Raw genomic sequence first — 16755 nt, forward strand, 5'->3', positions numbered from 1 at the left:
AGAACACGTGATGAATAAGATCACAAAGAGAAACCATTTGAAAGGCAAATACATGTATTTGTAAACATAGCATTTTATTAACAAATGTTTACACCCTGTTACAACAAATTTTATAGTGAATTAGCATGTTACACTCTATAAAAGTGTATTATAGAATATTCAAGCTAAAACTGTATCATTTAAAAGTATGCCAAATCAACCTTCATTTGCAAACTATTTACTACCACTCAAGTATGAAAAGAAATATCTTACAACAAAAATCAAGAGGTCTAGTTTTCTCTTGTCAGCATCTACAAACAATACAGACATCATACAGTTTACATAGACTTAGGGCCAGCCCAAGGTTAAGACTGAAAAAATAAAGTCTTCAAACATCCATATAAGCTTGGCAAACCATCATTACAGTATTTCATTACAAGGAACCAGGCGAGGTGTCATGCAGTGAAGCCAAAGCTATAAATCTGGGCTGTTTATAGTGCTACAAAGCAGCCAAAACTGTAAGCAACTTAATTTTTTTTTTTTTTCATAATAGACGCTATTACAAAAAGGCACAAATATCTTACGCCTTGCATCAGATCTTGAAAAGGCATGATGTTCTTAGGAGAAATAAGAATTGCTGGTAGGACGGCTTAGCCTTTTTTTTTTTAATATCTAGGTTCACCTCTACAGATGTTTTTCTTCAAGACTTTTGACTTGAACTTTTACATACTTTAACAAATGTCCTATTATAAACTCAGTGAAGTTCTGACACCTACGTTAACTGTCCTATCACTAATAGTAAAAAAGCATTTGTCAACCAGTTGTGTTCCACAGTGAGCTGTTGCTGCTATTCCCTTTCTGGAAGTACTGGAGTTCTTTACCTAAAACTGGCTTTGGCATTCCCCCCCACCCCCCATGCTCCTGTAGGTTTTCTTTTAAAAAAAAAAAATGTTTTTTTTTTTGAGACCCTGTCTCCACAAAAAATAAAAAAATTATCCAGGCGTGGTGGCATGCACCTATAGTCCCAGCTACTTGGGAGGCTGAGGCAGGAGGATCGCTTGAGCCCAGGAGTTGGAGGCTGCAGTGAGCTGTGATGACACCACTGCACTCCAGCCCGGGTGACAGAATGAGACCCTGTCTCAAAAAAAATTTTTTTTTAATTGATATATAATAGTTGTACATATTTTTGAGGTACATATGATATTTTGATACACATATACAATGTGTAATGATCAAAGAAGGTAACTGGGATATCTATCATTTTAAGCATTTATCTTTTCTTTGTGTTGGGAACATTCCAATACTTGTAGCTATTTTTTTTTTTTTTTCGAGACAGAGTCTCACTCTGTTGCCCAGGCTAGAGTGCCATGGCATCAGCCTAGCTCACAGCAACCTCAAACTCCTGGGCTTAAGCAATCCTGCTGCCTCAGCCTCCTGAATGGCTGGGACTACAGGCATGCGCCACCATGCCTGGCTTATTTTTTCTCTATATATTAGTTGGCCAATTAATTTCTTTCTATTTATAGTAGAGACGGGGGTCTTGCTCTTGCTCAGGCTGGTTTCGAACTCCTGACCTTGAGTGATCCACCCGCCTCGGCCTCCCAGAGTGCTAGGATTACAGGTGTGAGCCACTGCACCTGGCCCAATTCTTGTAGCTATTTTGAAATACACAATAAATTACTGTAAGCTATAGCTCCCCTACTGTGCTATCAAATGCGGGAACTCACTCCTTTCACCTGGCTGTACTGTCACACACCCATTAACCACAATCTCTTCATCCCCACTCCTGGCTTCTGCATTTCTGCCAGCGCTTGCTATGTCTTGACTCCCCAGGCGGACGGGTGGGCAAACCCTGCCGCTGCGACCACGGAAGGTTGCACGGGAAGGCTTGTCACATATGCAGAGGAGGTGGCTGGGGCTGTGTGGCTCTAAGGGAGAGCCGACAGAAAAATGAGAAGAGCACAGGGAGTAAGGCAAGAAGCCTGCTTCGATTACAGAGAAGGCAAGACGTAAATTTGTAAGAAGGTCAGAGGAATGACTGACGATTATGTGAGTGACTCATAAAGTGAAATGATGGAAAGACTGAGCTGGATGAGAGTGAAAAAAAAAAAAATCTTTTCCAGGGCAATAAAGCTCTGTCTACACAGTACAACAAATGGTTTCAAAATAGAGCCACCAATCAGTTGCTCTGACTAGCCAGCTGCCGATAATTTTCCCTCACTGAATCAACTGGTCTCTCTGACATAATTAGCATGATCCATGTTAATAAAAAGTGTCATCAACTATGTAATAACTTCATACACTAAGTGGACGTAAACAAATTCAAATGCTGCTTTCCAAAATTTTCAGGGATAAAACTGATAATTCAAGTATAAACTTAATGAAAGATTAATAATGGCCTAATGGTATTAGGATTAAGCCCCAAAGCAAAGCCAAACACTGCTGTGGGCCAGGGGCTGACCCAAGTGGACACAGGCACAGGACTGACTGCCCACACCAGCTGGGTGGGCAGTGGGCTCTGAACTGACCTTGGGGAAGAGATCTGCCCAGCTCATGCAACATGACATTAGATGCTGTGTGTGTCGGGGATCCTTGACAATTCCAGTTCTGAGTTAAAAATTACTGGCCCTATGTGCGAAATGTTATTATAAAGATGATTTCCTCCAAAGTACTACATTAAAGAGTTTTCCAAAACACTGAAAGGTTCCTGAATCAAGAAGCGGCATCAGTAAACCCAGCATATTTTAGTTCTATTGCATGATTCAGGAGAGCATGAAGGTCTACAGTTTAAAACTGCCAATTAAAAAAGCCTCTTTTAAAATATCATTACTATCTTAGGGCTTCCCATTAATTGGCTGATAGAACTTGGCACTTCAATTCCTGTTCATGAAAAGTGACCCAGAATTTTGTTGCTGCAATTATGAAGCATTTTGACAGCGCACAGGGCACCATACAGATCTAAAGATCTAAAAATGAACTTGCAGCAAATTAAAAACATTTTTTGTTAAATTTGTTAGACACCATGGTTTTAATCTCACCATCTACTGATGATATATGCTAATTTTACTATCTAAAATGTTCAACATAATAGAAGCAATAGATGGAAGGTTCGAGATTTTTAAAATTAAACTTCTGAATCCTTTTGAAGCCAAAAATATTCTAGCATATGCATAACTGATTATACACTAAATAATAACAGATCATAGTTATTTCTGATGGTATAGACCATCAAATTAATCTTGATCTATGCTACTGGACATCCTTCTAGATTTGCAAGGTAAATCATTTTCCTGTATGCTAAGAGAATCCTAAAGGACAAACTGAGAAGTATGGAGTTCTCAGTTATATTTAGTCACTTTCCTCATTATGCCTAATAAAACTTCATCACAACAGGTCTCCCACTTACCATTCTCTTAGATGAAAAAAATGGAGGCTTATGAAAAATGTAATGCCCTTCTAATATTTTTTAGACTTTCATTTGCTCATAAAATAGGACAAATACCCTAGAATTCCATTAACATTTCTTGCAAATCAGATAATCAAATTGCCAGGATTTCTATTACTAGAAGTCAAGACAAGCAACTCTGCTATCAAGAGAAATTTGCAGAGGTTGTTTCTTTAAGTTCTAGGCTAACTTCTACCTGCCCAGGTCCCTTTTCTAAAGCTATGAAGTATACTGTTCAACTCCTGAATAAATTTGTTGCTTGGACTATTTTTTTTAATCATAATACCATAGGAATTAAAACAAATATCCTAAACATACCTCGAATCATTAAAAAGAATTTTGATAAGCTAAGCTAGCTGAAGGCAGGTATATAGTTAACAGCTTCACTCTTGAAGGTACATTCCATTTCTATTTTTTTCTATTAAAAAATATTAACTGTTAAGAGGTAGAAAATCTCTTGAAGCCAAACAGTAAAACTGTCCCTTTAAAATTAGACCCTTTAAAACAAATTTAAATGAAGATTTTTATAGTTTCACACTATCTTGCTTGTCACTATCACTGAGCTTCCATTATAGAGTTAGGAGGAATGTTTACAGCTGAGTGAGGTTAGAGAGGAGAGCCAGCCTGAGTCTGTGGCTATCATTTCCTGAACGTTCTAAAGCAGGGACCTAGTACAGATCTGTTCCGGGATCTCCAATAACTGTTCTCTGGAAAGAACAGGTTCTCTCTTGACTTACACAGGTTCCACAGAGACATCTGGATGTGTAGGGGGCTCATCTGTTACGTAAATAACATACTGTGCACCTGTATCTTATATGATGAGGGCCCATGAATCATGTTCTCGGTATGTTCTAAAAGAATGAGTGAAAAAGTGCTAAAAGAAATTATATAACCTCAAAAGATGCATATAATAATGACCAAATACCTTTTTGAGCTGGGAGGCTGACATGACAATTAGTGCAGCGTCATCTGAATCTAACCTGCCCAGTTTAGCACGATGCCATGGAAATACAGACATTTCGGTTTGACAGCTCCAGGAAAGCAAGGGAGTAGTTACCTAAAGGATATTTTCATTACTATACCTCCCAGAGTTCAATTTAGAAGGCCTCCTAGACCTATTTTCCTCCTTGAGAACAGAAAAGCAATACATACAAGACTTAAAGAGAACTTACAATATTAAATGTGGTTTCTTTTCCTTTAGATATTTAAATAAGGGGAATGGATGACCTCGAGAAGGACACCAGTCTACTTAAAAGGTGGCAATCAAGCCTGTGACACAAAAGTCTCAATCCCTTCAGACCAAGAAGCACCTGGGAAATGTGAGCACAACAGGAGGCAGGCACTTCAAACATCACAAACAGTTAACAAGGAAGGAGGTTTCTTTAAAAGGAACTAAATTTTTCAGCTGCTCTGCCTAGAACTTATCCTGACTGTGGCTGACAAGCAGGTGATGGAGATTTTCTGTGGAACCAGAAGAGCTTGCAATAGGTACTTCTCCCCAATCACTTCTTACAGAGAGTTTAAAATGAAGGACACTTAATCATACTTACGTTATGTTCTTTTAATCACCAAATGATAGTTAATTAGTTATCACAGAATCAGAAAAACACTTATGTGGGAAAGAGTTGGAGACCAATGGTTCCCAGGATTGGACACCTGCAAAGAGCTTATTTCAATTTCTCCAAATCAATACACACTTGCAGCCAATTAATAATTTTTCTCCTGTTCAGTCCTAAAAGTTGTTAAAAATGGCCCTGCGTCATTTGGGAATCATAAGATTTTTAAAGATGAGCTATGACTCAATTCCTTTGAAATCTAGCCTTTTCTCAGTAAGAAATAATAAAGAAAACATGAAATGTGTATGAGATCATTGCTTAGGTTAAAAATTCAAAATGTGTTCAAAATAAAGCACTGCTTCTCACTTTAATATTCATCTTTGCATTTTAGAAGCAAACAAAATAAATGAAAACATCTTTTCCGTTTTCATTGAGTATGGATTATGTATCTGAGATAGCAATTTTTTCTTGCTGTTGCTAAGTATTAAAAAGATACTGCATGAGACACAGTGACATGGCAATTTTGTAGACAGACTGAGGAAAACGAGGGGAGAAAAAAAAAAGAGCCCCCAGAAGTGCCTGGGCACAAGCTCCATGTCACTCACTCTGTTGATAAAATATGTGGCTGTAACAAAACTTTTACATCTGGGAGGAAGTATGAGAAATCATGAAACTGCAAGAGGCTGAAGAGATGGACCCGTGAGGGGCTAAATGCAGTGAAACATCACAGTAAGATCAGAGGCATTCAGATGCCTTACCAGCAAGATGAGGCTCTGACCCTGCCTCTCTCTGTGCACTGCGCTACCACATAGTCACCAACACCTACTGGACGGTTAGGTGAAAAAAATGTTAAGGTCATATATTTGCGTCTTTTGGTGAAATAAGACAGAAAGGGCCACACGCATTGCCTCTTCAGTAATGAGTCAGGCAACCTTTGTTTTTATTTTGTTGTCATGGAGATAGAGGCCCAGCAGTGGGAATTCTAGGAACATACCAGGGCGGTGGTCAGAGGCCCTGGATCCATCTGGATGTATATAAAAGAAAGTCAAACCACCTTCAGGTGTAAAGAGCCCAGCCCTGGGAATCACATGTTTTCTCTAGCAGCTAATTTAACAATGGGTAGGAAGCAATATCCTATGGGTACAGAGTCCACATGTATTTTAAACAAAACAACCTTAGGATTTTCACTAACTACATTCTTTCTATTTAATTTCAATAAAAGAATAAAATAATTTCAAATGTTTAAGATATACAATAGGGAAAAGGGAATCGTTTTTTACTTAATCTGAGTTATAATTTTCTCATTAAAATCTATCCATAATGAGTGGGGGGGGCCACAAAGAAATAACAATTATTTTTAAAAGTTTTGACTGTTCAGTTTAAGGATAGCTCTGAAAACACAATTTAGTTTGAAATTCAAGCTGTTTCATTTCCTATTTAATCTTGTAAATTTCCTTCCCTTACAATACTCAGGTTGGAAGGGTGCCAAATTAGACCAGGAACAAATTTTCACCAACTTCACTTCAGTGCTTTATTTTTAGATTATATTAAAAACCTCATTAGGCTCCCTGAGGGAAAAGAGTGTTAACCACTAACAGAGGCAGGGGAAAATAAAGGAAACGGGCAGATAAGCTAAATTGTTAACAAGGAAAGCTCTCTTAAGACAGTTGGTCTGAGGTCGCTGTAACAGCTAAAATAAACTTATTACCAGGACCAGGTAAATGACTTGAGCTGGAGCTTAATCTTTTACCCCCAGGCTAGTAAGGACTAGTCAGGCTTGTCAAAATGGCATATGTCTTTATTATGATTTCCAGATGGGATGTGGAGGGAAGAGGGGTGGGTGGAAGGGAGGTCAGAGAAATCTTTAAAGACTGTAAGCTAAGAGCTCTATGCCTGCGCACAACACAAATGTGTTTCTGAATCTCCCGTGGATAAGCTGAAAAATGGGTAGGCATATGCAAGACTGGGTGCAAGATTAAATGGAATGTTGAATGAAACTTTAAAATTTATTAATGTATTTACATAATTTATAATCTTTAAGCAATGGTCTCATAAATACAGACTACAACTTTACATATGCTAAGCAACAGATACTTGTTTTTCCCCACTAAAATACTTGGGTTAAATAATTGACAGCATTTACATACTTTCTTTACTTTTTCTCTTCTTCTCTTTTTTAAACTCCCACTAGTCAGTTTGGAACATATGCAATTCAATTTATTCCAGGCAGCTTCTCTACCATCACCATCCCGATCACAAGAGCTTATTTAAAAAGGTGCCAATAATGTGTCTGGTGACACATACACGACAGGGTCAGAAGCAAACCCAGAGCGAGGTAGGCACCTACTGTTATCATTGTTAATTTACTGTATGCATCCTAGGCTAATATAATTCAATGAAAAGTGCTTTAGAGATGGCAGAGATGAAATTGTTTCCACCAGTCCTATAAATAACCCATTTTAGCCTCAAATAATTGCCATCTCTTCACTTATGATATCCTATCACATTTTAAACGATACAACCCCCCCTCTAACAGTGGTAACAGAAACCAAGGAAATTACAATCTCCACAAGGTCTTTTTTTTCCCCCGATGACCACGAAAGTGCTAATCTTCCCTTTACAAATGTTACATAAAATCTTGATTACAAAACTACTCAACAACTTAATCCTACCATCCATACAATTATATGTTCCTTTTTGGCAAGGTCAAAAGCCAATGATGTAGTCCCTTTGTACACCAGAAATTCTTTACACAACAGAAGTCCGCAGACTGAAATACTGCTGCAGTCTTCAAAGAGAGAACAGAACCGGTCAATTTCTGTGAATCCTTTTTGCATGAAGAAGACTCAAGACCAGCTATATGAAAACTGGTGGCAGGGACCCCAGCCCTCCTGTTAACTTTCAGGACCACCTACTTCATCCACTGTCTGGGAGCTCAGTCAACAGCAGCTTCGCTTTGGCTCTGAAGGCTGTCTTCGGAGTTTGAAGCCCTTACCGCCAGATGGCGGGTTGGCGTCTGTGGATGGAATTCTTCGACCTAACCAAGATGAGAGGAGGGAAGGGAATGAGCATTCACTTTCCAAATCTGTTCACGCTCAGACACAACAATTTTGCAGATGCAATTTGACAGATTTCATGAAAAAAAAGAAAAAGGTTTAATAAACTTATACTTTGGAAAAATTTTAGATTTATACAAAAGTTGCAAAGATGATATACGAGAGTTCCTATGTACCGCTCTTCCAGTTTCCCTTAATGCTGACATATTACCATGGGGCATTTGTCTAAACACAGAAATCAACATTGCCACATCACTATTCAGACTTTTTTCAGGTTATCATTGGTTTTTCCACTAGTGTCCTGTTTCTTGTTTCTGTCTCAGAATCCAAAAAAGGATATCACACAGAATTTAGTAAAAAAAATTTAATTAAAAACATTGTTTTGAGTAGGTAAAACACATTAAAAAAATTCAGTCAGAACAAGCTTGTCCCTCTGTCTCGGGGCAGAGGCCATCATGGTGACCCATTTCTCGTGCAGCCTTCCAGAGATAGATGTGCATGAGCATTCACAGGTCTACCTATATCACTACCCAACCTCCCCTTTCTTAAGCCCAAATGGGAGCAAACTGTGCACTGTTCTCCACCTTGCTGTTTTCACTGAATAATCTTGGGGATTGTTCCATCACAGCATATGGAGGCTGCTACTTTCTTTTTAATCACTTTAAGATACTGCATTGTATGGATGTATCATAATTTATTTTATTTTAATTTATTTATTTATATTTATTTTTGAGACAAGAGACTCACTTTGTTGCCCAGGCTAGAGTGAGTGCCGTGGCATCAGCCTAGCTCACAGCAACCTCAAACTCCTGGGCTCAAGCAATCCTACTGCCTCAGCCTCCCTAGTAGCTGGGACTACAGGCATGTGGTACCATGCCTGGCTAATTTTTTCTATATATATTACTTGGCCAATTAATTTATTTCTATTTATAGTAGAGACAGGGTCTCGCTCTTGCTCAGGCTGGTTTCGAACTCCTGACCTCGAGCAATCCACTCGCCTTGGCCCCTTACAGGCGTGAGCCAGCGCCCGGCCAGGATGTACCATAATTTATTTAACCAGTTCTCTACTGATGGATATTTAGTTTCCAATATTTGGATGTTAACAATAGTATAGATATTACAGAACACGTTCTTAAAAAACCAACCAAACAAACAAACAAACAAAAAACAATGGTACAGAAAGTGTCTTTGTGAACCTATGAGTATATGTGCTGGATAAATTACCAGGAGAGGAAGAGCTAGGTCATGCATTCTACTCCTGGATTTGTCTGATACATACACTGTATTCCCAGTGTCTGTATAGCACAAATGCAAGAATGTGCAATTTAAATTTTGACAGATGCTGCCAAATTGCTCTCTGAAGAGGCTGCGCCACTTTATTCTCCTACCAACAATGCATGAGAATGAACAGGTTTCACTTTACTGCTCCATGAAGCATAATGTCAATTTCGAGAGAATCCTTAAATCACCCATCCACCTACCTGACCGATAACTCAAGGGTTGCTTCTTGTACAAAGGCACTCCTGATGCCCTCCCACTTCCTAACTCTCTCCCACATCTCAGACAGTAAAATCAATTAGGACACCAGAAGCATGCTCTTACATATTTGTTTACGAATTAGACTCTAAGCTCTTCTAGGGAAGAGATCCTGTTTCTCCATCTTTGTGTTTCCAGTATCTTTTTAGCATAGTACCTGGCACAGAGATATTTTGTAAACATGGAATAAATGGACATATATATCTTTTGACATTCATGAGGATAAGAAGGAATCTCTGCCAACGCTCAGGTCCTTGAACCGCCACCATTTCGAGCAGGCTACAAATCTGTGTGGGCAGTGCAATGTTTTCTACATCGACAAGAAAGTGTCCCCCCAGTATGTCCTACAACTGCTTTTCAAATGCCTATAAGATACTGTTGTGAATAAATTACACATTTAGTTAAAAGCTTTACTGAAGCTTCTTGTTGTTATTTCTCAATAAATAGATACTAAAATACACCTGGTATAACAGAGGCATCTGGGAAATGTGACATAAAAATTTTGGGAATAACATTTTTAGAAGAAAGCAGACAAGAACAGCTTCATGAACTGGGAATAGGCAATGATTTCTTTAAAGCTACCAAAACCTTTATGGTAATCATAAAGGAAAATAAACTGCATTATATTAAGATTAAAAACTTTAGTTCATTGAAGGAGTTGATTCAAAACTCAAAGCCACAGAGCAAAGAACTATAAAACATTAAGAAGGTAGGTAACCCAAAAGGAAAATAGGCAAAAAAAGATGTAAATGGCATTTCACAAAAGAGGATATCTAGATATTATATGAATGCAAATAAATTTCTAGAAAAATGTTTGACTTTATTAACTGCCATGGAAATGCAGATCACAACCTCCTCACCAGAGACAGATAGTGGCTGGGATTCTCATGCACCACTAGTGTGGGTGTCAACTAGGACAACCACCACTTTGAGAACTGGTTGTCAGTAAAGTTGTACTGAATGCATGCATACTCAATGACCCAGCAATTCTTCTTGTGGGTATAAATATACCTAACAAAAATGTGTACAGATGTTCATCAAAGAATACGACCAGAATGTTCAGAGCTGTATTACGTATCGTAACTCTAAATTGGAAACAGCTACCCAAATGCCTATCACAGCAGAATGGATAATTACACTGTAGATATTCTCTGCTTCCCCCGACCCTGGACTCTGACTCTGAAACGGACACACACACACACCAGCCATGAGAATGCGTAACCTACCACTATATGCAATGACATGGATGATCTAAAAATGTAATGCAGAACAAAAGAAGCCAGACACAAAAGAGGAAACATTGTGCTTTAAAAAACAAAGTACAAAATGTATGTAAAACCAAAACAGGCAACACCAATCTGAAGAATTAGTAGTCAGGATGGTGGTTAGTTACCCTTGGGTGTCCAGGAACTGCCATGTCCCAACCTCAACGCTAAGCACAGGAGTATATTCAATTTGTGAAAATTCACTGAGCTCTGCGCTTCTGACACGTGCACATCTCTGTGTATCTGTTATGCTTCAGCACAAAGCATGCCAGGCACTGTGCACATGTCATTTTACAACATCCAGTCAACAATAAAGTCTGTTTACATCTCTCCCAATTTTTCTAATCTTTGTGAACATATATTTTTATTTTTCACAGTTAAAAAATTAGTATGTACAGACTAGTTTTTACATAAGAATTTTCATTGCTGGTATAGTTCGCCACCTTTTTGTTTTTAATACTGCTATAGTAAAAAACACTTTAAAGGAAAAAAATAGATAATTTTAACATACTCAAGACATCACACACTTAGATATTCTAGCTTGAATTGTGAAAAATTCCCAACTAGCCTTATGTTGCCTTTCAAGAATGCAGTTGGGTACCTGCTATTTACTCCTAGGACAACAACAAACATCATGACTTTTGTTTTGTTTTTTTGAGACAGTCTCACTTTGTTGCCCAGGCTAGAGTGCCGTGATATCAGGCTAGCTAGCAGCAACCTCAAACTCCTGGGCTCAAGCAATCCTTCTGCCTCAGCCTCCTGAGTAGCTGGGACTACAGGCATGTGTCACCACACTCAGCTAATTTTTTCTCTATATATTTTTAGTTGGTCAATTAATTTATTTCTATTTTTTTTTTTTTTTTTTAGTAGAGATGGGGGTCTCGCTCTTGCTCAGGCTGGTTTCGAACTCCCAACCTTGAGCGATCCACCCATCTTGGCCTCCCAGAGTGCTAGCCACTGCGCCTGGCCCATCATGACTTTTTTTTTTAGACAGAGTCTCACTTTGTTGCCTAGGCTAGAGTGAGTGCCATGGCGTTAGCCTAGCTCACAGCAACCTCAAACTCCTGGGCTCAAGCAATCCTACTGCCTCAGCCTCCCAAGTTGCTGGGACTATAGGCATATGCCACCATGTCTGGCTAATTTTTTCTGTATATATTAGTTGGTCAACTAATTTCTTTCTATTTATAATAGAGATGGGGTCTCGCTCTTGTTCAAGTTGGTTTTGAACTGAGCTCAAAGGATCCGCCTGCCTTGGCCTCCCAGAGAAACAGGATTACATGTGTGAGCCACTGCACCCGGCCCCACCATGACTTTTTAATATTGAAATAAAGGAGCTGACACAGGGGGTGCAATCAGCAGTTTACTGGTGGCAAGTGGGCTCCTTAGGCCTACAAAATACTCTGAAAATATTCGAATTAGCAGCCAAATCTAAACATGGGATGTGTAAAAAACTCTGAAAGTAACTCCCAGCAATTAGGCAACCAGGGGCCCATATTCTAGAGTGGCCCCAACTGTTGGAGCTGCCACCTCTCAGGGTCCCCAGGAGTCCCCGAGCCTGCTCTGCTCATGGGCTACCCCTGCCTGGCCTTGGTGAGCACTGGGCTTCATGCCCCTCCTCTGCACCACAGCCAAAAGCCCTTTCAGCTTCAGTCACCTTGGATCTCAACCCTACAGCGGACCTTAATGGGTAAGTTCACTGTGTCTCTCCCCTCTGGAATTCTGATGCGAATCTGCACATCTCTGCAGGGCCTGTTCCCTCAGCTCTGAGAGCACCTCCTCGGAGAAGCCTTCCCCGATCACCTGCAGACATTCTTCCACTTCATCCTATAAATTATTTTCTTCATATTACTTAGTTTTATCTGAAATGATCCTATTTATTTGGTGTTCACTGCCTGTCTCCCTCTGTAGAATGTGCACTCCAGGAGAGAAAGGGCTGCATCTATCTTCTTCACCGCTGTCTCCCCTGAGCCTGGTACAGCTCCCAATAAATATTTTGATGAATTTGAATGAAATGAATAAACATAGATGCAATCTGTAGAGGATCCCAAAGGTATGCAGCAGCCTTTCTCCAGTCTAGTGCCATCCCATTAACACTGCTGGAAAGGGAAAGGGAAGGGTGGGAAATGAAATTTTACCTTTCACTTGCCTGGTATTAATTTTTGAGGGTTTTCTTACAGTGAAATTACACCTGCATTTCATTTTCTTTTATTTATTTTGTTCATTTTCGATGACCTTGGATGACTAATTGAAACACATTTAAATAGAGAAAAAGGGAGAGATGACAGCTTCTACGACCTCAGTGCCCTGTGCATTATTTATTCAGCAGCAACACTCTTTCTAGAAGGGCTGTACTCATCAGGCAGCAGCTCTCCAGCAATTATAACATGATATGAAAGCTGGTTATTACTCTTACATTCTCAAATCTCTTTTCACTGAGGACAATTTCAGAGAGTACACTACGCTAAGTAAGGTGGGAATTCTAACCAGAAAGATAATTCTGTTTTAAGTTGCTCTGCACAGAGGAAACCGATAAGGAGCAGAGATACTCACTAATTTCTATAAAGAGTTCATTTATGTTTATCGCGTTTTTTGCGCTGGTCTCTACAAAAATTGCATGAATGGAGTCGGCGTAGTCCTTAGCATCTCTCTCCATGACTTCTCTGGAAGGCAACAATTGCAAATCAGAAATTCTACACATTAACATCTTAATGTCATCCCCTCCTACCCTGTAATTATCCAGATTTATGATGACAAAGGATGTCTTGAATGGTTGCTGTGTGAGTTCTGATGTGTGGTCCTCCCATTTATGCCACTTCTTTGGTTAAACCATAGCAATGTAGCTAACGGAGTGATCAGGGAATGGCAGGATTTTCTCTCCCCCTCAAATTAAAAAAAAAAAAAAAAGCCCTTGCTTTGGGAATCATAGAAGTAGCCCAGAAAAAACTGCCAATAAATGTGCTTTCTGAATTCAAGTATTCTATGTCACGGGAACCTGGGGGCCACACTGATCTCACATAATGTCAAGTGTGATGTGACCAGTGTTTAAGTAAATTACACACCTGTCTATATATATAATATAATTAGCTCCAAATGCCTGAAATCTTAATTGTAGTTTGAAACTTCAGGACTCCAACCACACAACCAAAAGGGATTTTTCAAGTCAGAGATTAAATAAAAGATTCTTATATTGGATATTGTTCATTAAGAACAGGAACACATAATTGGCATTGTAATTTCTTTTTCTAATAACTTACCTTACGTCGATAAGGTCGCACTTATTTCCAGCAATAGCAACTACAATATTAGGTGGGCCATGCTGTCGAAGTTCTTTTACCCAATTCTTTAATGTTGAAAATGTCTCCTGAAACACACAAAAAAGAGAACTGGCGAGCTAAGCAACTAAAAAGTTTTCAAAATAGTCTAAAGAAAACTATATATAGTCTTACTTCTTTTGTGATATCATAAACGATTATAGCTGCAGCCGACCCTCGATAGTACATTGGTGCTAAGGCACGAAACTGCAGAGGAGGGGGAAAAATAAACAACAAAATTGGGAAAACTGGTTAAATATGTTTTTTACTAGACTTTTAAGCCATTATCCCTGCACAAAAGGTAATCTTTTTCTTAAGCCAAAGAAGATGACATGATGCTTTAAAGCAAATGAACCAGTAATTACCAAAGGCAAAAACTTTTAATGTAACACCGAAATGTCTCTCAGAAGATAGTTTAGAATGCAGCTTTATAGGAATTAAATATGGTGCTATAAACAATTGTTTCAGCTAAAAAGGCTTTTTAATTGAACTCAATGTTATAATTCCCAAATTCATTTGTTCAATAGTCCTTTAAACTTTGGCTTCCCAAACAAACTATCATGGAAATAAAAATAATGCTGTAAATAGTTCTCCAGAGAAGTGGCTGCATTTGGGTGTCGTAAAGATAACCCTGTAATCTAAATGCTGATTGTCCTTTAGAAATGAGTACACATTTACATTCACTACTTGGATGAGTTTGCAACTTGCTTTTTTGATATCTCCATGCACGTAGCAATTCCCAAATGCTGGGTACAGATCTCATTTCATTTACATGAATTCAACTCTGTACTTGGAGTTTCTTCCCACCCACCACCTCCCCTCCCCAACACACACAATAGGAAGGGAGGAGGTGGAAAGGGAGAGGGATAACCAGCTGAATAGCAAGGGTGATTTAGCAGGCCACTTCTCTAGATAAGTGTGAGATGGAAAATGTGAAGCTTGTCCCCAGCCTCAATTCCTGGACACAGTTCCAGTGTGAGCATCTCACTCACCAAATGTGATGCCAACATTTACTGTAAGAATTTTGCCTACACTTGATCTACAGATCTACATATAATGTGACGCCAATCAGCTCGCATTCTGCTGTTTCTGGTGACTTACCTCCAAACACAGGCAAGAATTGTCACCACAGGAAGCATTTGGTGCATACATATAATCCACATACAGAATTATGAATTCTGTAACTTCTTATCCAATGGGTTTAACCTTTTGGCTTTTAAACTTTTATATTAATTTGAGTTTTACAAAAGGAAGTGAAATTATGACTGCAGCTCCATGAGGGAAATCAGCATGCACGCTGAGCATGCCATTTTGTCTTGGGGCCCAGCACCTGGCACACTGTAGGTAACCAAGAAGTGGTGAGCACATGAGTAGGAACTACATAAGCACGGGGGGATATCAAACTAAGTGCCAGTCCCAGATGTCCAGACCCAGAAACTTTCACTGGTCTTTGTGAGAGAAACCCCTGCCTGTGGGCTGAAAGCCTACTAACTTCCAATAAAATGATACGTTAAGTTTTAAAGAGAACAAAAATAAAGGTTGTAAGCAAGAAAGCACTACAGAAAAGGAAACTACATTATGAGGTAAAAATGACTTAATATGTTGGATTGAATTCTATAGCATAAGAGAAAATGAGACAGAAACACCGATGGAACAAAGGTTATGGCATTAGCTTTCATTTCTGATGTACTTATGTTGGCAATGTCCCTCACAGGTTGGTTTCTTTTTTCTTCTTTCTTCAAATTTGTAAAGTAAAATTCACATGGAGAAAAGCAAAGATTTTAGGACAATCTGATAAACTGACAAATGTATACCTCCATGTAAACACCATCCACCAAGATATAAAATATTTCTATCAACAAGGAAAATTCCCCAAGATCCTTATCATGTCCTTTTTTAACCTTGATAATAACCTTCTTTTTCAAGTCTATTTTATTGCTATTCATATAACCATAACAGGTTTCTTTTGCTTATAATTTGCATAGAATATCCTTTTCCATTCTCTTATTTTCAATCTATCTTCTTTTTCTTTGTTTTTATATTTAAGGTCATTCTCTTTTTTTTTTTTTTTTTTTTTTTTTTTTGTTTTGTTTTAACGCAATAATTGGGAATAAAGGGTCATTCTCTTATAACAGGCATATACTTTGGGTCCTGCTTTTTGATCAATCTGACAACCTCTGTCTTTTAAGTGGAATGTTTAGTTCTTTCACATACTTCCTTTCATGTACTTCCTGATATATTTGGGCTTAGGTCTACCACTTCATTGGTTTTATTTTATTTTATTTAATTAATTAATTTTTAGAGACAAGGTTGCCCAGGTTAGAGTGCAGTGGCAAAATCATAGTTCACTGCAGCCTTGAAGGTTTGGGCTCAAGCAATCTTCCTGCCTCAGCTTCTCAAGTAGCTGGGACCACAGGCATATACCACCACTCCTGGCTGATTTAAAACAACAAAAAAATAGAGATAGTGTCTTGCTGTGTTGCCCAGGCTGGCGTGAAATTCCTGTCCTCAAGCAATCCTCCCTCCTCAGCCTCCCAAAGCACTGGGAATATATAGGCATGAGCCACTACGCCTGGCCCTGATTTGTTTTATATTTGTTCCATTTTT

At 38.8% G+C, this 16755-nt stretch overlaps 1 protein-coding gene across 2 annotated transcripts in view; it reads right to left on the minus strand.

The window, feature by feature from the left end:
* Positions 1-907: 907 nt before the first annotated feature.
* The window catches only part of RAB22A (RAB22A, member RAS oncogene family), a 56550-nt gene continuing 40702 nt past the window's right edge, over positions 908-16755 (minus strand). Inside the window, exons 4-7 of one of the 2 annotated variants that reach the window (XM_012770460.2) lie at positions 14284-14355; positions 14092-14198; positions 13388-13497; positions 908-8017 (exon numbers count right to left, since the gene is read on the minus strand). In XM_012770460.2, coding sequence (XP_012625914.1) covers positions 7920-8017; positions 13388-13497; positions 14092-14198; positions 14284-14355 — 387 coding nt within the window. In that variant the 3' untranslated portion in view covers positions 908-7919. The remainder of the gene's footprint in view (positions 8018-13387; positions 13498-14091; positions 14199-14283; positions 14356-16755) is intronic. The other variant, XM_076010844.1, reaches the window with a different exon arrangement.

This window comes from Microcebus murinus, chromosome 16, assembly GCF_040939455.1.
Source record: "Microcebus murinus isolate Inina chromosome 16, M.murinus_Inina_mat1.0, whole genome shotgun sequence".
Classification (NCBI taxonomy): domain Eukaryota; kingdom Metazoa; phylum Chordata; class Mammalia; order Primates; family Cheirogaleidae; genus Microcebus; species Microcebus murinus.